Source organism: Puntigrus tetrazona, chromosome 10 (assembly GCF_018831695.1).
Source record: "Puntigrus tetrazona isolate hp1 chromosome 10, ASM1883169v1, whole genome shotgun sequence".
NCBI classification, from domain to species: Eukaryota; Metazoa; Chordata; class Actinopteri; order Cypriniformes; family Cyprinidae; genus Puntigrus; species Puntigrus tetrazona.
In genome coordinates this window covers 2,429,622-2,453,909 of record NC_056708.1, presented here as the reverse complement: position 1 = coordinate 2,453,909, position 24,288 = coordinate 2,429,622, and the positions used below count along the sequence as shown (strand labels likewise).

General features: G+C 38.1%; 1 protein-coding gene across 3 annotated transcripts in view; it reads right to left on the bottom strand.

Moving 5' to 3' along the window:
* Positions 1–299: 299 nt before the first annotated feature.
* galt (galactose-1-phosphate uridylyltransferase) overlaps positions 300–24,288 on the bottom strand; it is an 89,762-nt gene continuing 65,773 nt past the window's right edge. For all 3 annotated transcript variants that reach the window (XM_043250125.1, XM_043250123.1, XM_043250124.1), the window contains 2 exons: positions 10,314–10,468; positions 300–5,190 (listed from right to left, as the gene is read on the bottom strand). In XM_043250125.1, the coding sequence (XP_043106060.1) occupies positions 5,110–5,190; positions 10,314–10,468 (236 nt within the window). In that variant the 3' untranslated portion in view covers positions 300–5,109. The remainder of the gene's footprint in view (positions 5,191–10,313; positions 10,469–24,288) is intronic.

Sequence of the window (24,288 nt, the reverse complement as noted above, 5' to 3'; positions counted from 1 at the left end):
TTATGGTCAAGTGGATGTGTTATGAGACTGACACGTTACATTCGTGACACAAACCCAAGGAGAAAGACGTTGCAATTTCATACTTGAAATTGAGCACACGAATCCTGTGTGGAATGGAAATTTATTGTCCAAATGCCAGGAACCAAAAATCATGACAGTGTTTGTATGAATAACAGATTGTATCCAGCTGATAAGCGTGAAAGTGCATTTGGCATTGCGCTTGTTTACATCTGTTGAGTTGTAGGATAACTGTTTGAATGGAACGGGTTCAAATGGTTCTCTGCAAAATATTTTTCAGACACGGCCAGAAAAAATAAATCTATTAACATAAATGATAATTGAGGAGACCCTTGAGGATAAACCAAATTGTAGTCATTTTTGCTGACCACCTATGTGAAGTCAGCATGAAGCAACATCTGCAGAACGCTTTCCTTCCCTTTTGAATCAGTTGGATTGGTAGGGATAAACTATGATGACGCAAACAACTTTTAAAATTAAGTTTAAGGTCGTGATTATAGTAGATTTAAAGTAGTGTTCCCTGAAAAATTTGCAAACCTGTAAGCAAAATTTCTAGGGGAAGCGCAATAATGCAAGAAAACCTGCAGGAATGTTTCTCTGAGGAATCTAATAATTTTGTGAGAGAAAGCAAGTGTTTTTTGAGCAAATGCACGTTTTTGGGAAATCGTAATACTTTTGGAAATTAACGCAAATGTTCTGTGAGCGACTGCAAAAGTTCTCTCGGGAACACAATACTTTTGTGAGAAAAGACAAATGTTTTGAGAGAGAGAATGAAAAGATTTCTTGGGGGAATGCAACACTTTTGCAAGAAAAGACATTTTCGAGAGCGGATGCTAAGTTGATTGGGAGAATGCAATACTTTTTTAAGAAATCGCGAGTGTTCTGTGCGCAAATGCAAGGTAGAACGCAATAATTGAGTGTGAAAAGACAAATGTTTCGTGACCGAGCGCAACGTTTCTTGTGGGAAATCAGTACTTTTGCAAGAAAACAGATGTTTTGCAAACAAATGGCAAGATTCACAGAGGAACGCAATACTTTCGCAAGAAAAATCTCTTTTTTTCTTTAACTGCGATTTAAAATATACAAAAAAATGTGGTGTAAAATGTAAAAATGTTTAAAAGAATAGTGTTTAAAATGTTAAATTGTGACAGTGCAAGGAAATATAATATCTTATATACATTCATAATTTAGAAGTGTATACTCAGGCTTATGAAGCAAGGTATTTATTACACTACATTGAAAACATAATCAAAGCTTCATAATATATGCATGATGCCCCTGAAGGTACAAGTAATGAGTGCAAAAAGACTTAATTTTGATTTCATGTTGACTCAAAAGGAATTGCTTGCATAAAGCGTTGATGCAACATCACCCATGTCTGATATCGCAGATATAGACTCCATATTCTGACATCAATTCTTCTATAAACCTTTGACAGCTATTTTCAACATTATTTCAAAGCCCTCAGTAAAAGCAACCGACTTGACGTCAAAGGCGAGCAGCCTGACTAAGATGCATTAGCCCTTCTGAGATATTATAGATTGTTTAAATAGCCTCCTAAAAACAAAATTGATCCGCTATTATCAATGTCACTCAATGGTGAGATAATGTACAGCAGCTCTCCATCGAAAGGGAAAACTGCTATTGATTACAAGACATCTTTTTAATAAACACGTATCTCCTTATGGATTTCAGACAGGCCCGGCTGGTAATGGCATTCACGAGCTATAAACCGTGCCGAAGATAAATGAACTGCCTCAAGGGGTTGTTGTCGTGATGTGATACGAGGAGTTTGCCGCAAACTTCAGAGTGGGCAGCTGGCAACAACTGGCTCTTATGACAATCAGAGCGATCGAACGGTATCAATGGGCAAACTCGGGCATGCAGCCAAACAGGAGTGTTTGAAGAAGCTCGGGATTGCGAGCCTGGAAAAGACAGGAGTGATGTAGCTCAAGGGAGGGAATGCTCAGTTAACGGATGACAGCACAAGGACCCAATCTTAAAGTCGAGGAAAAATGACCTTCGCGGGACAGCAAGCGAGCCATTGTTGCTCATCCTGTGTGTATTTCTCAAGTACAGAAGTTGCAGCTTGTTCACAAGTTTTATGAAATGTGAAGAGATTGAAACTGCGGGAACACAAATGACAGATGACAAAAGTTGCTTTTCCAGAAGCAGCCGTATGAACTTTTATCTTCAAAGTATACAGCCTTTTGAAAACATTTGAGCGCTCGGAGAACTAAAAACAAAGGGAAGAAAAGAACTGTAGCATGAGAAAACTATACAAATAAAAGACTGTCTGATTTAGAGTCTTCGCCAGATGCTTCAGCATCCAGTCGTTTTCTGTCCTCGCTAAAAGAAAAATGATTCCAGATGCGATGCGACAACATTAGAGCGAACTTATTTGATGTTTAGCACACTTATTTTGAGTGGGGATTTGAACCAATGAGATTTAGCAGTGAGTGTGGCCACTCTTTGAAAAAAATAGGTTTTGTCTGGATAGCCAAATAAAAACATAAAAATCTGCAGTATTAGGTATGTGTAATATGAAAAAATGTGTGTTTTACTGGAGTTTTTAATCAAAATAAATGCATAGCTGACCATTTTCAATAACATTAAAAATCTTTGTAGTGTGTGTTTGCAACAAAACCACAGTCCTTTTAGTCTAAACCAAACAGCACACACATGAGCCCACTGGAAAACACTGTAAGAAATGATTTTGCAAACCAGATCAATTAGGGCCAGAGCAGCGTGACTGGGTATTAATGCAAACACAGTCTGTTACGGCTATGCAAGTGAACGTAAACAGATGGGGGGAATAATGTCAGAATGTGGGATCTGTGCATTAGACCTTGCAGTGTAAATGCAGCCAATGGGAAGGGGCCGATTTTCTGTGAACTTCCTCTCCAGTGTTACAACAACAAAAGCACAGTAAACCCAAATTTAGTTTTCTTTATGATTCATGATTTCACCGCAGCATGTTGAAGAGCTCATCCGTCCCCGGCGTCTGCTCGGAACGATCGCAACCCCACGTTCTCTATGACAACAGACACCTGAACAGATGGATGGCGCCGCAGACAGACTGGGCCCGCTCACGTTCTTAAGTACACTGAGAATCACTGACAGAGAGAATGATGGAGCACCTGGCGTGGGAGAGAGACCTTCTGTTATGCCACTGTAAATTGGCTTGACAAGAAAAACGTTTCGCCTCTCAATGTCAGCCATTTGCACGGCGGTGTAAACGGAACTGCGGCCCGGCAGGTGCGGTGCAGGAAAAGGAAAACTGATCCGCTGAACACATTTCCCTCATTAAGTGAGCTGCCCCGAGGCCTCAATTACACTTTCCGTTTTAACGGCTGCAGAAAGCCAAGCTGGAAATTGCCAGTATGTACTGGAGAAAGTTCCTGTGGTTATGAATAAAGGAACATTTATCTGGATTTTGCTTTCTCAGAAGAAATGCGTGTCTGTGCGAAAGGTGTCGTCTTGATTCTGGGTTGCTGTAAGTGGTTGCTAAGGTGTTGATAAATGGTTTCTAGGGTGTTTTGTGTAGTTGCCTGGGTAATTTCTAGGCATGTGATTTTTTTAGACAGTTTGTTAGGTGTTGCTAGATGGGTGTTTTGTGGTTGTTAGGGTGCTTTCAGGCAGTTGATACAGCGTTTCTAGGATATTCTTTTACTGTAGTGGTTTGGATGTTCTGGGTTGTTGCTAAGGTGTTGTTATATGGTTTCTAGACTGTTTTTGTAGTTGCCTGGGAGCCTTTAGAGTTGTAGGGGAGTTGTAGGGGATTGCTAGGTCATTTCTAGGCAGTATAAGCAAGGTGGTGGATAAAATGTTCTAAGCCTTTAGAGTAGGTGGTTGCTAGGGTGTTGCTAATCAGTCGTTACAGTGTTCTTTGTGGTTGCTATGACGTACTATGTACTATGATGGTTGATTAGACAGTTGCTAGAATATTCTGATACTCTGGTTGTTAATGTATTCTGAGTGGTTGCTAAAGTGTTGATATATGGAATCTGGGGTGTTTTGCATAGTTACCTGAGAGTTTTTAGACAGTTGCTAAGTTGAAAGTGGTCATGTCATGGCTATGTTGTTTTAGGCTATGTGATACATACTGTGATTTAGGCAGTATGTAAAATGTTGCAAGGTGTTTGCTAGTGTGTTCAGTGATTAGTAGGGCAGTATTAAGTCATGAGGCATTTAAGGTTGTTGCTAGGGTATTTAGTGGTTGTTAGGGTGGTTTTAATTGTTTTTCTAGGCAGTGTTTTTTAGGTGTAATTCCATTTTCTCCTGTTTATTAGATGCTTTAGGTAAATAACAAAGAAAATAACAATGTGCAGTAACCGGTAAAACTGTTTGGTTTTTAGGGTGTTTTTAGTTGGTGGTTAGGATGTTAAGGTATTGCTAGAGTGGTTTCTAAGTTGTTGCTAGGCAGCTGATACAGGCATTTAGCTGCTTGCTAAGGATACAGTGAATTGTTTCTAGGATATTCGGGCATTCTGAGTTGTTTCGTGAGTGTTTCTGGTTCTTGACACATGGTTTCTGGTGTTTTGAGTAGATACATGCTAGTTTTTACATGATTATATGTAGTCAATTTCCAGAGTATGCTTAGTTGTTTATGAATTCTGTATGGTTGATAGAACATCAGCAGAATGACTTTAATTCTTTAATGTTTTCACATTAAATCTTTTCCAGCAGTTTCCAGCCCATAAAAAAACTTTTTAATTTTATGGAAGCTTGTTTTCAGTGTTTCCTTTGCCAAATTAATTTTGCCAAAAAAGTAAGAACTTTAGCACACAAGCAAAGATTACAACCTATAATTTCAAACTTTTCTGTAAAATCACTTTGGCTCTTAACTAAGCAATTACCAGCTCCCATGGTTTGGCCTTTAGGGCCCTGGACAAAAAAACTTGGGAGCCAATTTTAACTTCTAACTTGAATGAAAGAACAAAAAAGTGTTTCAAAAGGAAGTTAGTTCAAATTTTAAACTCTTTGCACTAAAACAGATGAGTCGTCTTACAGCTCCATCTGTTTCTCACAGTTTTATGTTCTCATTATCTGGCCATTGGACACAGAAGGTGGCCAACAGGTCACACTCTTTTAGTTCTCCATCCCTCCATCACCTTTAGTTCTTTTCATCTTATAATGTTCCTCTCCGAGCTTCCTTAACTGCTCTGCAGCCTGTGAAAATGAGTAAGAGTGAGAGAAAGAAGACAGAAAAGAAATAGAGAAGACTGAGTGAGTAATTAACACATACATTACAGCATGTCTGTATTTATTTGATATCATTACTGTCTATCTATCTATCTATCTATCTATCTATATAGCAAATATAAGAAATTAAAAATTGAGTTCAGAATTCATTGAAGGATCCTAAAATGCATTACTTATATATACACACTGCTCACAATAAGTTATGGATATTGTTATTTACATGAGTGCTTTTTCTATTTGCTCTGAATTTTAATTGAATAAGTAAAAGTTCCCTTTAATATTACTAATAATTTATGAGAAGAAACAGCATTTTCATTAGTTTTCAAAAAATTTTAAAAATGTAGACAATAACAAGGATAGCCCCAAAAATTAACAATGTCAGTAGCGGGTGTTTCCACCATTTGCCGCAATGACAGCTTGACAGCGACATCTCATGCTTCTCACTAGCCTTGTGATGTTGTTCTGAGGCAATGCGTTCCACTCTTCCACAAGTGCTACATGCAGTTCTGCCAGGTCACGTGGAGGTGGGGTACGATCATGCAGTCTCTGCTTCAACTGGTCCCAGACGTGCTCTTTGGGATTTAGGTCAGGGGACATTGATGGCCACACCATACGAGGCACTCCAACTTCCTGAAGTCGAGCTGTGACAATTCTGCCAGCAGAGCATTATCATCCATGAACAGAAAGGTGGGGGTGTGCTGGCGGAATTGGGGGAAGATGATGTGTTCTATGATGTCTCTGAGGTAAGAACGTGCAGTGACTGAGCCATCTACAATAACCAAATCTGTGGACCATGTTAACCTCAGCGTATTGCTCACCTCACCTTCTCCAGCAACGGTGACCTGACACTCATCAGTGAACAGGACGGTAGACCACTGCTGCATTGTCCAGGTCACATAGTTCTGTGCCCACTGTGCCCACTTTGCGTCAGTGGAGTCACCTGCAACGGTCATCTCCAAAGCGGTTGAGTTGGTTGCAAATGGTTTGTCTGGAAACCCTAGTACCCCTCGTAAACAGGTCTGCAGCTGTGTGGCTGTTGCATAACGATGTCTGAGTGCATAGGTCCTTAGGTACTGGTCATCGTTGCGGTCTGTCAATCGTGGGGCTCCACTCCTGGCTCTGTCATGAACTCTGCTAGTAGTTCTGTGTCTTGATGCAAGTCTGCTGATGATACTTTGAGACACACCAAGTTCACACCAAATTCATCTGACTGCCTGCCACCGACCCGAAGGCACGCCATGGCCAGGTGGCGCTGCTCGTCCGTTAAGTGACGCTGCGTGTTCATGGCTGTTTGAATGATGAACTTGGAATGACTTACTGACAATACCAGTTTTTTTATACCCACAGAATGTTGAAATTGATACCACATTGAAAAGGTTTGTCTTTTGGTACTGGCCCCAATATAAGGAACACCTGTACACAATGAGGCCATTACATGGAAAACATAAAATGAGGTGTATCAACCCAATACAATTGCCTCCCTATCCCAAAAATGTGTGAAGTGAAACAAACACTGTATGTATGATATCTACTGAGTCTACTATGTAGAATCCACTGTGACAAAATGAGCCCAAAACAATGTCCACATATTTAATGAGCTGTATGCGCCTACACAGAAACTGTGCAAATATTTCCTGGAGAAAAAAAGCGTGACAACTAGCTCCAGTCTTTCTTACACAGTTCTCCAGAAGCGCTTGGACCAAATAAACATCCGCACAATTTGCTGGGATAGAGACATAAATTTTTGTAGCAAAAAGGCAGATTGCTGTGAAAGCACATTCTGAAAAAAAACACACAGTGTGACCCAGACCCTCCAGCGACGGCAGAGTCTGCATTCATGTCTAGCGCTCACAGCAGAGGAACCACCAGTCGCCCACTCTCTCCTGAGATAAGTCCCTGCAGGGGTGTGATTAAACGTCCTAGCGGCTGTGTCACTTCCCGATCCAATCTCTCAGCCACAACAGTCTTTAATTCCTCCTCAACCGCCGCTGCGGCACGGGGCTGATGGAGGCTGCTGCCGCCGTTGAGTGAGAGGTCAGTCTCATAAACACTGGCAGCTGGGCTCACCATGGGAGTGCCGCATTCATAAAGCCATAATAAATGTTACAGCACATTAAATCACCCCAGAGGTTCAGCACGATATTCCAAACCAAAGCCGTTCAGTCATGACGTTTGAGCGGCAGAGATAAAAATGCCCTTATTGCGTTAGCCTTAGCATCTCCTGTTTAGAGTCACGTAATGCTTGGCAGTAACCGCCATGTGAATATGTGCTTGTGCACGCTAGGAACCAGTTGAAAATATGGCGATATAGTGAGCGGTGGCATACATGAGTGGGTTTTGACAGCAGTGGTGAAATCTGGCCTAATGAGATTATATGACTGAACCAAAATAATAGAATACCGCCATCATTAAATTACTGTTCCAAGCTAATTTTCCTTTTCTTTTCTTTTTATAGAAAAGTGGATGACTGACCCTGCATACAATGGAAAGGAAACTGCAATAATTGTGGTGCAAAAATCTGTTGCTAAAACTAAAAATATTAAATTCAATGAAAACTGAAAATATAGAAATATTGGAAGTAAGAATAAAATGAAGTTGCTTTGGCAATGTACCGAAACATTTTTTTAAATTGGTATACTAAAATTACTAAAACTGAAAGAGAACAATTAGCTAGATAGACATTAAAAAAAGAATTAACACTTAAACTGAAATATAAACATTAAAGCTAATTTAAAACATTAACAAATACTATGACAATACTATTCAGATCACAGGATAGGATAATAGGATATTTTTGATCAAATCTGAGAGCTCTCTGACCTTGCATCAAAAGCAATGCAAGTCAAATGTTCCCAGGTCCAGAAACAAAGCAAGGACATTAATAATTAACAAAACTATGATTTTTTGTAACAACTCTTGCATGGTGCTACTGCTTACATTAAACACGTGTGTCTTAAAATGCTGGATTTTTGGACCTGGGAAAATTTCAGTAATGTCGCTGTCTATGCAGGATTTAGAGAGCTCTAAGATCTCATCAAAAATATCTTATTCTTATTCAATTCTTACGATTACCAAACTATTAACTACCACTTTTGCTTCTGTAAGCTCCTAATATTCTGTTATTAATAGCTTAGTATTAATAGTAAGATAGTTAAGTTTAGGTATGAGCTAGGAATAAGGGACCTTAAATATGGTCATGCAGAATATGCTAGTAATATGCATACTAATAAGCAGCTAGGTAACACTGAAAATTGGTGTTATTGTTATTTCAAAGCATATGATTTCATCAGGAGCTAAAATTTCTCTATGTCAGTCAGTAATGTAGCCCACTTCCAAATCAGTGTCTGACACACAATTTCATTGTGAAAGACACTACTGAGCGGCCGGCCAACTCTAGGAACTAGTTATATTCTCACCACGGTTTGGATGATGGCCAAATAAAAGCATATTTCTTCACCTCATTGATTGAATCTCCCAAAAATTCTAAAGCAGAACTTGGTGTAACAATATCGATATAGTTTCATGAGGTGAAAAAAAAACAAATATCACCCCTAGAAGAATAAAGCTAAGACTAATAATTGAGAAAAACTGTACCTCCAGTGGTTTGTAAACTCTGTGGTCTGGTTACTTTATACCGCTCAAACGTTAACTTGGCTTTGAACTCGCCAATGATGGCAACCCGGCTCAGCCGACAGAGGTCAGGTCGACAGATAACCAAGCCCAATTTATCGTAGTCCAAACCATTCTCACTCGTTTAGCTCGGAGAAAAACAGATGTCCTGGTTTAGGGCTGATAACGCTCAGCGCCTGCTGATAAATTTCACATTCAGGTGGACAAGCTGGGGGGAAATGGGTTTGCGAGAAGTGTGAAAAGGGCTCGGATCGCTGTCGGGAGGGGGGCGCTGATTGGACCCCGAGTCGAAGCGGCGGACGGAGTCGCAGCGTGACGGATCAGCGTTGACGGCCAGTGTCCTGACAACCTCCGGATGGAAGGCCGTAATTTGATCAAGCTATCAATCAATACATCCAGATGGGCATCAATCAAGAGCGTAACACGCTGCACCCTTCGGCGAGCGAGACGAGAAAAAGGAGACAGGAAAATAGGGGACTCGATTTCTGCCCGGCTCCCCTTCCCTCGCCTGACAGCATCAAACCGAGCAGGGTCACCCTGGCCTGGGTGTGCCTGACAGAAACACTTAGACGGAGGAAGAAAGTCCCACATGACTGGACACATTAATGAAGCAGGTGAAGTGGGTGCGGAAGCGCTGGAAATATGAGTCATTGTGGATTAAACTAACTTCCAATGATACTGAGGACAGTAGCTCAGTACCGCTGGAAGAGTCACAAACTGTTAAGCGTGACATTATAACACTGCTTTAGGACTCCTTTGTTGAAAGCTGGCAGAAAACAACAAGAGTCACCTCACTAGCCAATTATTTTAAAATCTGACAGCGGTGGTTGTCAGGAAAGCCGCTTCTGAAGGCATTTCTAACCTGCGGTTTTGAAGAAACGGGGCAGAGTAATGTTAGGTCATGAAATCCCGGCATAAAGAATGAGGTTATCTACTACTTGGGTGTTGAACTAGGAATAATTGGGGAGCTAAAGCTTAGCGGAAACTCTAAATGTAGTGGAAAGATAGATAGAAACACTCCTGAGTCAGGAGAAGAATACAGTCTAGAGGTCTGCGTGGGTGTTAAACTCAAGCCCAAATCCAGCCTGTAGAAGACAAGCTGCGATCTGAAAGATACTGTCAAATCTGATAAGCATATGCATGAGCCAATAGCATGCTAAAAGACGTCAAAAGAAATTATGTATAATAATATGCTGCTTATTATTAATAGTTAGTAAGATAGTTGCTTAGTTTAGAATTAGGGATGCAGAATATGTATAATAAACAGCCAATATATTAATAACAGGCATGCTAATAAGCATCTAGTTAACAGTGAGAATTGCTCCCTTTACTAAAGTATTACTGATTATGTTTGTGTGATAGGATCTGGTTTGTCAAAACTGGATAAAACCAATAACACAGAATAAAATATGTTATTGTAATCACTGTTGTTTTCTATACATGTTTAAAAGAAAGCATACCTGTTCAGGTGTAAGATCCCTCTGTTCATTAGCGAGCATCTCGTATCCGACCATGAACTTGCGTATGGTTGCGGATCGCAGCAGAGGAGGATAATAGTGAGCATGAAGCTGCCAGTGGCTCATGTCTTCCTGCAGATGACTTCCTGTCGGGGCCCCTGGAGAGACGGAATACGATTTTAACAAAATAACCATACCTTGATTCAATGTATTTAATACCTTCAAGAACATATCCCAAACCAATTCCCATCCATAATGTGACGTATTTCCAAATGGAACTGGATATTAAATGAGAAGATAAAATAAAAAAGTAGAGTGGGATGTTATCCATAATGAATGGCTCGGATAGTGAAAATATGTTGTCATGTTTTTTTGTCAAAGTCATTGGGGCTAAACAATAACAAACCAATATTGCATAAATGCCTGCTTAAACAATTTTCTACAATGACAGACTCAAACAATGGCTAAACTGCTGCCATTTCAGAGTTAAACAGAGTTTACAAAGACAAACGTTCGTTTTCTGAAATAACGCTTTGAAGCGAATCGTGCGAAATAAGATCAAGAACACTTATTAAGAAAGTAATAGGGTCAAGTGTAATTTCACACTGACCACAAAAATGATGTCAAGACCTCTATTGACTGATCTTTGCAAAGAAATGAAAGTTCAGTCAATCCCATTAAGACGTTCAGAGACGCAGCATGCGACGGCTCATTAAGTTTACTACGTGTTTCATTTTCAGCAACAGATCAGATAGAGCAAAAAAAAAGCTTGCTGGCCCGATGGAGACATTTTCAAAACCCTTAACAAAACAAAATGACAAAAATGACTGGTTGCACAAGTCGGTCTGATCAAACCGACTTGGCATCCATCTGTCTTATAAGTGTCTGTGGCTACATCAAAGCTGAACAGCAAACCGCAGCACTGGGCTTCAGCTAAGACCCTAATTAAAAACCCAGCCAACATACAGTAAGAAGGTCTTGAACGTTCGGATGCCAGTGGCATGCGAGGCATCTCTCATAAGGTTTCACGGTGCATATTAAGTTATAAAATGGCTGTGAGAACCAGCGGTTTGGCCCTCCGCCCAATCCCAGATCCCCCGCTCTTATCCCCATGTAATGAATGAAAAGCGTATCATGCAAGTTAAATCAGATTCATCCTGACTGCTCCAGTCAAACGGCTGTTCATTTCCTTTGCTGACATTTTCTCCACTGTCTCATGCTGGCTGGATGTTACTGGGTTTGGAGTGGGTCTCTCTTCCCAGCACTCACATGCTCACACATCTCTTTCTGGCCGTCTTGGGTTTCTCCTCCATTTTGTTGACTTTGCTGGCTTACATTTGGCTCTGGGCTCTCAGGGGTTAGTTACTTCAACGCAGTGCGAAGGTATGTAGAGATCACTGGCTTCAGGCCATTTTCATCCCGAGCCAGTGAAAATAATGTAAGGCTCGGATTCTCCAATACTGTACTTATTGTAAACGGTCTGAACTTGTAAAAACACTTGGCACAAGGGCCAACAATATCACGTTCGGCGATCTGAGCTTAATAAGACATTCCACTTCTATTGAACAATTACAGTGATGTCATCTTTTATAATAAAATTCTGCTAGTTGCATTGAGTCTTGGTCATTCGGATGCTTTGCTCTGAACAAGACATTCCTGTAACATTATAATAATATATGTAATATTAATGAAAGTTGCTGAGTAGTAATGAAACACCCAACTGAAAGGTATGCACCCAGGAACACAAGTCTAATCAAACACCAATGGCATACTGATCATATATATATATATTATATATATATATGAAGAGTTTATTTACAACTCAGATACTGTTTCTTATTTTCAAAATTCATGTTTTTATTATGTTGTATTATTTATTGTGTTTTATATTGTTAGTTAGCTGCATTTTTAGTTTTTAGATTTTCAATTTTTATAATTATAATTGTATAATTTTCACACTATATTGTGCAATTGTTTGAAATACTTTTATTAATTACCTTTTCTCTACACTGCACCTATGTATTATAGTATACACAATATATAGAAAAACATACATGACCTCATCTGACTTTTATGAAAAAAATCCTTGTCCATGCAACGCAGTTCAAACTTTTAGTTTAAAAATGTATCTTTGACACCTACCTGAATATATCCACGTGGTAGCTATATTGTGTTTACAGCTATTAAAAATATATATGATGATATTGACATTTTTGTTAGGATTTGTGAAAGCCACAAAGAAATGTCCTTATTTGAACTCAGAGTCTGAAACAAACATATGAGGCCACTTTTGACTCAAAATATTAAAGTTACCGACTTATAGATTCTTCTAGCAGCTTCCCCATGTGAAAACTATCCCCGTTTTTTTTTTTTTTTTTGTTTCTTTCTACAATTTGAAATGCACACACTCACACAAAAACACTTCCTTCCCATAACCACCAATTAAAATCAAGGCTGAAGCACTACTAATTCGGGTTTCCTCATTAGTGGTGACAATAGTGCATCAAAACAGAGCAGACTCTTATCTTCTTGCTAATATTAAAAAAAGTAGATCAGATGTTTAATACAAATAAGAGCCATAAATACAGTGCATATCAAGCGGAGTAAAAAAAAAAAAAAAAATACTATCATGTGGCCTCAGAAGTCCTATACAATAAATACATCCACTGCACTTTTCCGGAGCTGGACATTTTTTCTTGGATTTAGTCCATCGTCAATTGACTATTTTTGCTTTAACTGAAATATGCTCTTCCTGTGATGAATAGGATTAGCTGAATAATAAGGCAAGCTGAATTCAAGGTATGCTTTTAGAGCTTTTATTCAATTAAAGCTTTCACATTTCTTATCCACAAAGGCATACGCTATGTTGACTTGTTTGGAAAGGCTGAAGCTATCTAATAATTCCCAATTTGCACCGGCATGCAGAAACGGCCGTAAAACGAACAATTCAATGAGAGTAAAAGCAGGATTTCAGCCCCGAGAAGTTCCACTAGTTAGGGTGACTGGCTGCTAATTTTGCTTTTGCAGTCTGAATAATGTGCCGTGACTGTTTATCCTGTTTCTCCAGCTAAATGTACGAATCCATAAAAGAGGCCTCCAACATCCTGATTCAATTATTCAACGTGAAATTTCATTTCATTTCTTTGCTGAAAAAGAGGAGTTGTTTATTATATCAAGTGTGAATGATGAATAAATTGCAGATAGCTGCGGTCTGCAGTACGGCTCGCGCTTCAGCTCCAACAGCCTTGAGTGATAAAGCTAAAACCTGTTCAACATGCTAGACGTGTCTGAACAGACTGAATGCCACCTGGTCAGACGCTCTCGCTGATCTCGCAGACTTTGTTCTTCTTGCAGCTTTCAATCGATATATGTTTATCTGCTGTTACAGGGGATAATTATGAAATGAATACCGACCTCTCTGTTGGAGGTCAACGTTCTTTTAGAAATTATACTGAAATACGTACACGACTCTTCTGAAAAAAAAATGTGGATGTGCAATTAAAATCTAAAATATATATATTTTAAAAAATCCACCCATGCAAATAAATTCAACAGCATTTTTGTAATCAATAAAAAGTAACTGTAATTGGATTACATTTTGTGTAATCCGTTACAACCCAGCACTGATTATAATGGAGCTCACTGTTTCGCCAACACTTTAGAATATGTAAAAATTATTAACTACAACATTTCACTACAACATAAAATTGATTAATTAGCACTAATAAATGTCAAATATTATAGTAACATGCATGCTAATAAGCAACTAACAGATGTAACTGTAAAATAAAGCGTTACCACTGTTTTTCAGTAACGCATATCGCATTCGAAAACATTTATGTCTATGTGAACAGCTCATCTAGCCAACACACTTGTTTTATTAAGCAGATTTTACCTAGATTTACATAAGTTACATTTATAAACCAGAGAAAGTCAGAATCAGAAGGTGACATCAGCGGCTCATTAACGGCGAAGTCGCCATGCTGCTAACGCACAACAGAGCCGCGCACTAATTAGCCCGCTAACGCTACCTCCCCGGCTCATCAGAACGCCTTTGTGCCTTCAGTGCCAAAAAAAAACAAAAAAAAAAACAAAATATTTTCTTTCCCCCAAGTTAATGAGCTCCATTGGAAAAGGAATAACAAGCTTTTCACAGAATGCAGCGTGTAATAGCGTCCTCTATTTGATGCGACTTTCCCCTCTTCTGAACGCGAAATGAAAGTTGAGGTCTTTTAAAAGTAAAACGCTTGAAAGCGAAGCTTGACTATCGCCGCCGCAGAACAGGATCTTCTTTCCTGCATTGGCTTTCGGAGTGAAATACGAGCCGGACAGGTTGCACACATCACTCCCTGGTATTTTCTAACTGGGCTTTCTATTACGGAAAGGAGAGAAACACATTATGCTCTCGGCTCTCTTCCTGAGTTATCTGTATCTGAGGAGACTATCACTCGCTGTAGGAGGTGCTGAACAACCCTTGAGTCAATCTGGGCCCATTGAAGGCCCCTCCTGTCCATCAGAAACTAGATGTTCCTCAAACACTGCTAGCATCAGGAGGTCAGGACAGCTAGACTTTCATTAAAAGTCATCACTGCTGGAATCTCCCGTGGTCGTGTGAAACAAGACTGACACATTGACCAAACATTTTCTACGCCGTTTAACCCACATCTGTGCGATTACTTTGATCACGTTGGTGCTTGCTATGCAGTGTTGTGATTGGTTGACCGTTGCTAAGGCGTTGCTAACCTGCAGAAAACAACATATACATATGATCTTCCGCTCCGTCTTTTCAATGCAAGACATGGGATTGTTCATCTCATTTTATAGTCTACCCTGCAACCTTAGCAAGCACCAATAATGAATACAAATAAACACGCTGTCTGTCTGCGCTTCAAATCTGCCGTAACCTGATTTTTATCCAGGCGCACTGAGAAAACAACTTTTCTAGCCTTAACTGTTCTGACTGCGGCTTGTAAACAGACCTAATGAAAATAGTTTGTTCCCAACTTAATCTGAGGCTTCATACCCATGAAGCAAAGCTTAGGAGAAATGCCAGTCCTCATCTCTAAGGCTTTTGTTGTGCAGTTCTTTTTATTTTTCACTCCGCATGGCATAGTTTTATCAAAACATTGAATTTTAAATGCAATCAGGCCACAATATTTTCAGGAAAAAAGCTATTTGGAATATATCGGGGGCCAAAAGCATTACAATGAGGATTCATTTACGCCCGGACTAACACTGTAGCTCCAAAATACACTGTGAGACAGAATAATACAGTTTTTTCAAAATGATAGAGATTAAATGAATTGATTTTTTGAGTATATATTTAAATCTATCTACACCAGTTACTTTGCTCTGCTTTTTTTTACATGCCACATGATTATTAGTATTTGACCAACAAAAATAAATAAATAAATAAATAAACAAACCATTTAATCCTATATTATTAATATTTAAAAAAATAATTAGATTTTACACTATTAATCTTTTAATACCATATTATTTCAAAATAAATAAATAAATAAATAAATGCAACTGATCAGTTGTTTAATTAAGAGTAACACAATATTACACATTACTTTGAAAGTAACTTCCCCGAAATGGACTCCCAATTTTTTTCTCCCTCCATCAACATACATTTGCGTAACTTGTCTAAACAGTTTGTGTTAGTTTCTGAAGGCTCTGATAATTACGAAAACGAGACATTAGAAGTATTTTTCATTCCCACTCATGTGCCTCGTGACGCACACTGCTAATGAAGCCTTCAATGTCAAGCAGAATTCCTTCAGCCATTCGTTTCCCATGTTCTGCCGGCTCCTCCCGGCCCTTGTGAAGGGAAGCATTGAGAGCCAAACTTCTGCTCAGCCGTATCCTCCTCTCGCACTCACTACTGTAATCTGCTCTCAGCTCCAATTCAGACTCCACGTCTTCACTAAAAGGCACCTTGGAGAGACGCCATGTTTAGTTGGGCGTACGCACATCAACAAACGAATGTGAGCCTTATAATATGATACAATCAACACAGAATATTAATAGAGATATGAGCCATACTGTATGCCGGTGAAACTTTAGCTACAAGAATATCTCGCCCACCAGGATATTTTATTTACGGAAAAGCTAAAAATTTTACATTATAATTTTTTTTACTTGCCGGTATTTCTATACCCAGACATTTTAACTCCTTTATTATATTTATAAAATTGTTCAAATGCATTTAAAATATTTTTAATATTTTATTAATATTTAATTTTATAATGTTTTAAATGTTGCTGTTATGTACTGTATAATGTTTATAAAAATATATTATACAATAATAAATATAAAAAAATCATCAAAACAATATATTACAACACTATATTTATAATGATATTTATATTGGCCTATATTAATATAACATTTTTATAGATGTATCAGGAAATGTTAAGCTCAGAAATGTTATTAATTTTAATCAGTAATCAAACATCCACTTGAAGGTTCATTAAGGCCAAGATCAAATCTTTAGTCCAGGAGATGAGATAATGTTTTAATAGATGAACCGTAGTATGAGAAAATTCTAATAGAGAAGGATGCTACTCGATTGAAGAATCACAGATGCTTGAACTCTATGCTGGAGATTGCAGAGATGCATTAGTAATTGATACAAGTCATTGGGCTCAATTTAGCAGAAATATTATAGAGGGAGATTGATAAAAAGTAAAGTGCAATTAATGTCTGGATGGATTACATAACAAAACAACAATCTCAGATGAACAGAAATGCTTAGATGTTTCACACGCTCAGAGAAACCTGCAGTCTGTCCCGGTGTTTAAGTGAATAGGCCTAATATCTGTGTAAGAATGATTTAATATGCCTGGCTGCTTATTCAGACAAGCCTGACCACGGCATATTAGGGACGATGCCATCACTTTTATGAGGATAATTCATTTGTCGGGTATGAAATGGCCTGTGGATCCGAACGACGGAGGATAAGAGGCTGGAGGTTATGGTGGGTAACTAAAGTGACCCTCTTCTGAAGATTTACTTCACCAGAGATTCAAAGAAGCAACTTTATGACAGAATAGAGCCGAACGCTTAAACTAGCCTGCACCACACAGTGTGTACTAAACAATAGGCCTTCGAGACGAATAATTCTTTCGAACTAGATGTTCCTTCGACAAAACGACGAGTGAAACGGTTCTTGCATTTTTTTGATCTCTGATGAGATTTTGCTCCCTCTCGGTGACACATGTAGTTTTCACATTGAAGGAAAGGTTTCTGACAGCTTCTGCAGATGTCGAAAAAACCAAGTGTTAAGGCCAAGCACACGCTACGGGAAAGAAGGTCGAAGCCCTGCGCGCATTTAAACGCTCGTTTTCTTGTTCTCTGTCATGTTGACAGCCTTATGGCGTTCATTTCGCACAACCAACCTCAGAAGTGCGTCGAATACAAGGTCATTCTCATCACCAACTGCAGCAAAGATCAGGACATCATCCCACGGACTTTGCCAACAAAAACAGAGTACAAGCAAAGAAAATATGTTCATTGGTTAACGGAAAGCTATATAAAATAAAAAACTGAAACAGATGGGATGGGACATTTCATGTCATTTTACAGTAAAATACTGTAAAATGTAGTTTTTTGCCATCTTGTAATTTACAGTGACAATCAGAAAATTGACATTCCCAGAATTCTGTGTGACGTTTTATATTTAATGGTATTTCATTGAATGTTTCTTATTTTTTCCTATGCACATTTAGGTTTTATGTTACATCCTATGTTTCTTAGTTAATGTTTCCAGCACTTTTTTATATCATTAACATGTATGTGTCTTCATTAGTCATAAGTCTTCATTATCGGACATACAGTAACAATCATTTGCAGTGCAGTAAGGGTACAGTACGGATAAATAAACACTTACTAAATCAATATTTCGCAAAAAAGTCAAGGCTCATGACCGACTCGTTAAAAAGAACCGGTTCATAAGTCATTCGTTCAGTAATCGGACATCATGGCTCGTGTTGAGCTGGTCGTTGCCTTCTTCCTAAATAAACTTCATTTTTATTTAACTAATTTTTTTTGCTACAATTCTGACCGGTCGGGAGCCACACTTTTTGTCTAAACGACTTCCTACAGTATTCAACATTCTCGTAATGCTCATTTGAGGAGACAATGTTAAAAAAAAAAACATATGTCACTGAAAACGCTACATCTAGCAATTTTTGCTAGAGATTCTTTTCAAATGCGACTAGTGGCACGTCAAGTTACTCACTGCATACTGAAGGAGAGGCTTTGACAACTTGTGTAGGTGGTTCTACACAGCGATAAACCCATAAAGAAAGCAGAGATATAGAGAGAGAGTGATATAATAGCGTGTCTATGCTGTGTTCCAACCCGATCGTATATATTCTCACCGGCTTTTACATGTCCGTTCAATTTCTGCTGTCCTATCTTCATTACTGGCAAAAAATCGATCAATGAATGCAATGATAATCAGTTTACATTCTATTTGCAACAAATACAAGGTTCGTATTGTTCATGTACGTATATATTGGGCATTCCGATGAATCCAAATTGCAGTTCGAGCAAAGCTGATGAATGTAAATAAACTCACTCTCAAAAACATTTAATAACATCCAAAATAAACCAAATGAAACCAGAAAAAAAGGGCTGAAACAGCCACGGAGGACGGATAAAGTACATATTGGATTTATGCTGGATTTGAAAGCGCCCCAATTTGAATCTCATAAGTCTGCTGTTGTCACAAATGTAACAACATTAGTTTATACCTTAAACACAGGCTTAAACGTATGAGAGCAGAATCTAAGGCTAAGGCTGAACTATACTAAAACAAATGCTTCGTATGATTAGTTGTTTCCTTCCTTTTGTCTTGGAACTTACATAAGAATCAATATCTGCAATTCCCCTGCATTTTGTTCACAGCAAAATCAATAAAGAGCTTATCTATCTGTTGACAATGACTGTGTTTGGTCTTTCAAGTGCAATATCAATACTACAATACAGTTCTGAATTCATCATAAGGGCTTTTGGAAACAAACAAAGGCAATAAAAGTTTTACACGCTTATTTAACAAACTAATAAAACAAACGGCATAAAAAAGACGGTTGGTGAATCAAAAAAAAGTATTTTTTCTAGTAAGAAAAAAAGTAGCATTCCTTTTTAATTTACAAGGAAATATTTGAGTTACTCAAACGTGTATGACCAGTTTTCCCGTTTATCGACTGCTCTTTTTGAGAGACATCGAAATTTATGGGAGGAGCGTATTCCAATGAAGCGCAGAACGTGATTTACCGAGGTTTGTGCTCGACACATTACTGGTATTTGTTCTGGCCCTAAATGTCAACGTGTATTTACTCATCTCACTTACACAAAAACCGATTCGGCGTCGCTCAAAATCGAAAAAAATGCAAACTCGTGGCGCAAACGTTAACATTTCGTGATGCAACACTGCAAAACAAATATTACTTATATCCTTTATGCATTTATTCCCATTTTATTTACCAACGCCTCTGCTGCTGACTGTTGCCGATCCAATTTAACCGTACCAATAAGCAAAAATCATGCAATCAGAACGGCAGCACATGAATTTAATCCAGCCTTCGCCCAAATTTCCTTCAGCCTGAGGCTTATTCGTATCGCTTATGATGTGAAAGGGCTTTAAACCCCTAAACCCAGCCCAGATGAGAAAAGGTAACGTAGCTCAATTAGTTATCTTTTTAGGGAATAACGCAATAATATAATGCATAACGTCTAAAAGTGACTTCATTATAAATAAACTACTTTGACTTGAGTCTTCACTTGACGTAAAATCCGATCCAGCAGAGCTCGACTATCTGTCTGGAGAAAGGTCCTCTCCATCTTTCTCCAGCGCTCTAAAGGTCATCTGATGTCATGGGATGTTCTCTTATCTATCATCAGAGCATTTGTACTAGGCTTCAAATGGTTTCATCTATTCTCCATGCACGGCCTCTGTAGTCCACAGTTCGAAGCGCTGAAGGCACTCGCAGCCGAATACACAAAAATAAGTCGTCTCTTTCAAGCTGCCGATCTTCTGTGCATCTCAAACGTTTCGCTTTTGACAAAGTTTTACAAAAAAAAATCCATAAACGCTGAATGCTTGTTTTTTAACCACACTCGGTACCCGGCTGATTCCGGAAAAAAATCAATTTAGCCCAGAAATCCAACACCTCTTTAGCAAAGATCACCGCATACACCAGCGCATCTTCAGATGCCTTTGTTCTTTCCACTGTAAAAGTCCACCTTTCAAACCTTCTATCGCTTTGCTCCGCGACTGTTTAATGGACTGTCTCTGCTGATTTCGCAGGCTCCATTACTGCCATTAAAATAATTGCAAAGCTCGACTACACTCACTCCTTTTGTTAAGGAGCAGGAGAGGGATTTGACAGACGACTGCTTCTCGCAATTATCAGCTGGAGATTAAAACTCACGTCGCCCGATATCGCAGGAACAATCGTGGAAATGTTCTGTAGGACCGAACTTGCCGCTTCACGTTGTTATTTTATCTTTGACTTATTTATTTCATTTTTTTTTTTCTGTCGGGGGTGAGAATGAGGAGGAGGTTTAAGAGGAGGAGTGTGAGAAATCAGTGAGCCGGAGAATAAAATCGGAAAGCATGACGATTTCATTAAATTAGGTTCTTAAAGATGAAGGAACGGGAGGGCGAGATGATGTACGGTCTCGCTATTGGCCGCTCTCATGTGGGCCTTCAGTGTGTTATCGCGCATCGCATCTGACTTCAATTAAGGTCGCGAGTAGCAGACCAAAATCTAATTTAGTCTTATATCTTGCAGTATTTGAGAGAATGAATGCATTATCGGTTGTGTAATCTATTATCTGATCACCGCTTACTTTGGGACAATTAACAGGTGGCGCCAAATCCAACGTGACAATAATCTATATTGTAAACTATCACTTGATATGTGCAATGTGTAAAAAAAGAACGTTATACATTTCTTTTTGCTGGAAATTCAACTAAATGTCAGTGTCACTTTATATACAATATAACGCATGGCTTTCGACAGTATGTAATGTATTGCAAAAGTATTTTAATGCATAAAATATGCCTTGTAATGTACCATACAGTAATAATACTTCATCATATTTATCTATCACTTGTCACACCTTTAGAAAGTATAATGTGTGAAATGAGACACAACCCATTTTAGATAACAAGGAATCTACAAATATGTATTTTAACCTATAAATATATAATGTATTGTACTGTACTGTTTTGTAGAGTTTAATTAATGTTTCAAATTAACCCAGAATTCATAATGTTGATTAGATGTGTGTGTGTGTGCGTATGTGTATATATATATATATATATATATATATATATATATATATATATATATATATATATATATATATATATATATATGATGAATAATGATCAAATAATATTTATTTTTGTTTTTTTAAAAGCATAACATATTATACTAATTATTATTAGTAATATAAATTATATATTATTAAATATAAATTAATTATTTCTGACAACCCCATCAAATATATACAGTATTTGAATAAACACTAATTTATTATTATTATTATTAATACTATTATTATTTGGTTTAAACCGATGGAAAATCTGACATCGTTTTTTTGTCAGAATTTGCATTATATTACTATACTATATATTATGATTACTATATCGTGGCCTTAGAATGATAAGGTCTGCATTCTGAGCAGTTTTGAGATAATGAGCTTCAAAGTTTTTCCACTCCGTAGACTTGTAATATGTATTTATTCGACCAGTGTCGTTTTGGGTTTTAAAGTTAAGCACAATTTACTAATTCCCTCCCTCAATTTAAGTAAATCATACACTATATATAATAATTTGTGTCATCGTAACGTCGCCAGTAGAGTCCTCCAAGCGTATGCTGAGATTTCACAGAAAAACAAGGGAGCAAATTAGTAAATTGTGCACACGGTCTAGTAAATTGAGGAAAATAATTCATATATTGTGCGCACTATTTATTTTCTCGTGCTTGTCACGTGCAGGGCGCCGTAGTTTTCGATTATAAAGACCTTCGAAGTGATACAGACATGTAATGCGGTCAAAGAGCTGCCTGGAACCACATTCTTTGCACACCTTGGATGTGTTCGTCAGCCAATCAGATTCAGGCATTCAACGGCCCCGTAGTATAAGACGGCATAAAGTCATAGCACAACACAGGTGATCAAAAACAGTCTTTCCAAACCTTTTAGTTACATGCATTAATCAATTACAGGCCCTCACCTCGTTATAAAGAGTTTCCAAATCCTATAAAAATTCTGAACTGACCCCTTCATTAAATATTAAATTTTCTTGGTATCAGATACCCGCATTAAAGCTTTAGGTGGGGTAGATATCCAAGCTTCGGGCAGATTAAAATCACTAAAAGTTGTCCATTTCTGTCAATATGGTAATTAATAATTTACAAATAAAAGGGACTGCATGTGATTCGATTCGAGTCCCGAACAATAATCAGTAACGCATTATTAATATCTGACAGTGTAAAGCGGATTTCAAGTTGTTCTGCATCTGTGAATGTAGAGGGACCCTTGCTAAACCATAGTTAGGAATCATTTGCGAAACATTAACGTTTAATTCGTCACGTTTAAGTAGTTATCCGCAAGATGAATCGTTCGGCATACGCGCGTCCTGCAGATGTTCATAAATATCGCCGAACAAACAATATTCATTTATATTTAATGACAGCGTTTTATGAATCCCGGCTCGAGTTTCTCGAAGAACTGCGCCACGTAATGCACTTTACACCGGTGGCATTTTGATAAATATTTATACGAAATCCATCAAGCAAACGTTCAATTTAAGAGATTAAAATACACAGGAGCATTATAAAGAAAAATGAAACAAATCCAATTCACCGAGAAATTAATAATCTTGTCTGCATTATTCAACCTGCATAAATAAAAAGCAAAGGCGACTGCTGTGTGATCCATGAGTGAATAATTGAAAGCTGGCTGGGCTTATTGGTCGAGTTATAAATCAGATTTTATAATGCTCTCTAGGCCACGGACAATGCTGAGCAAGGCTTTTACAGAGAGACTTATTGGCTGTGAGCGAGGGCAGTTCTCAGGTGTTGATATTGGACGGGACAGTCATAGAGTCCAGCCTCTCTGCCATCGTTAGCACATTTTTCCAGTCATATATCCTCTGACAACCCCGTCAAAGGACCTTAAAGATCCCTCACTAGGCCTTATTAAACAGTCATAAAAAGTGGAGTCTGGCGGATTTGGAATGAATTAATAAAACTAGGCTTTCTTAAATAGCCCCTTTTTTTGCACACGACTGAAAACAATTTACTTACTTAGAAATCGCTAGTAAACTGAGAGCAAATGCAGAGATAATTTCAAAGAAATTATTAGTAACGCATCGTGACATTCTCAAAAGCGTGTATAGCATTTATCTTTATTTTTATTTCTCGTTGTTCTTGTTTTTTTTTTGTGTGAATTTAATGATATCAATTTATAAATTCAATTAAAAACATTTACATATTTTATTTTGTACATGATTGTAATGATAAACTATAAATAAATAATATATTAATATTTAAGCTTTATTAATCATCGTAAAATAGGTTTGCGCGTTAATACAAAAATACGAATAATTCTAAAAATGTAATAAAATAAGATTCTTTCATCGGGTATCAATCACGAAGCACAAAAATAGATAAGTTATCTACACCGAGAGTGCACTTACTTTATTCTCAACAATCACACTTTCTCTCCAAGTGCATTTTTCAGAGCAATTCAGACTTTGAATGGACTCAATTTGGATGCCTTTCTATATTTTTTCAACCGAAAAGGTTAACATTCATTATTCATAACAAATGATTTGGGTCAACGACGCATAAATGGGAGAGCAGGACGAGAAGGCTCTTTTTTTGGACGGAACAGCCACATTAGGAAACGTCTGGGTGAATTCAGTCAAAGGCATCTGGACTTGGTTTATCCG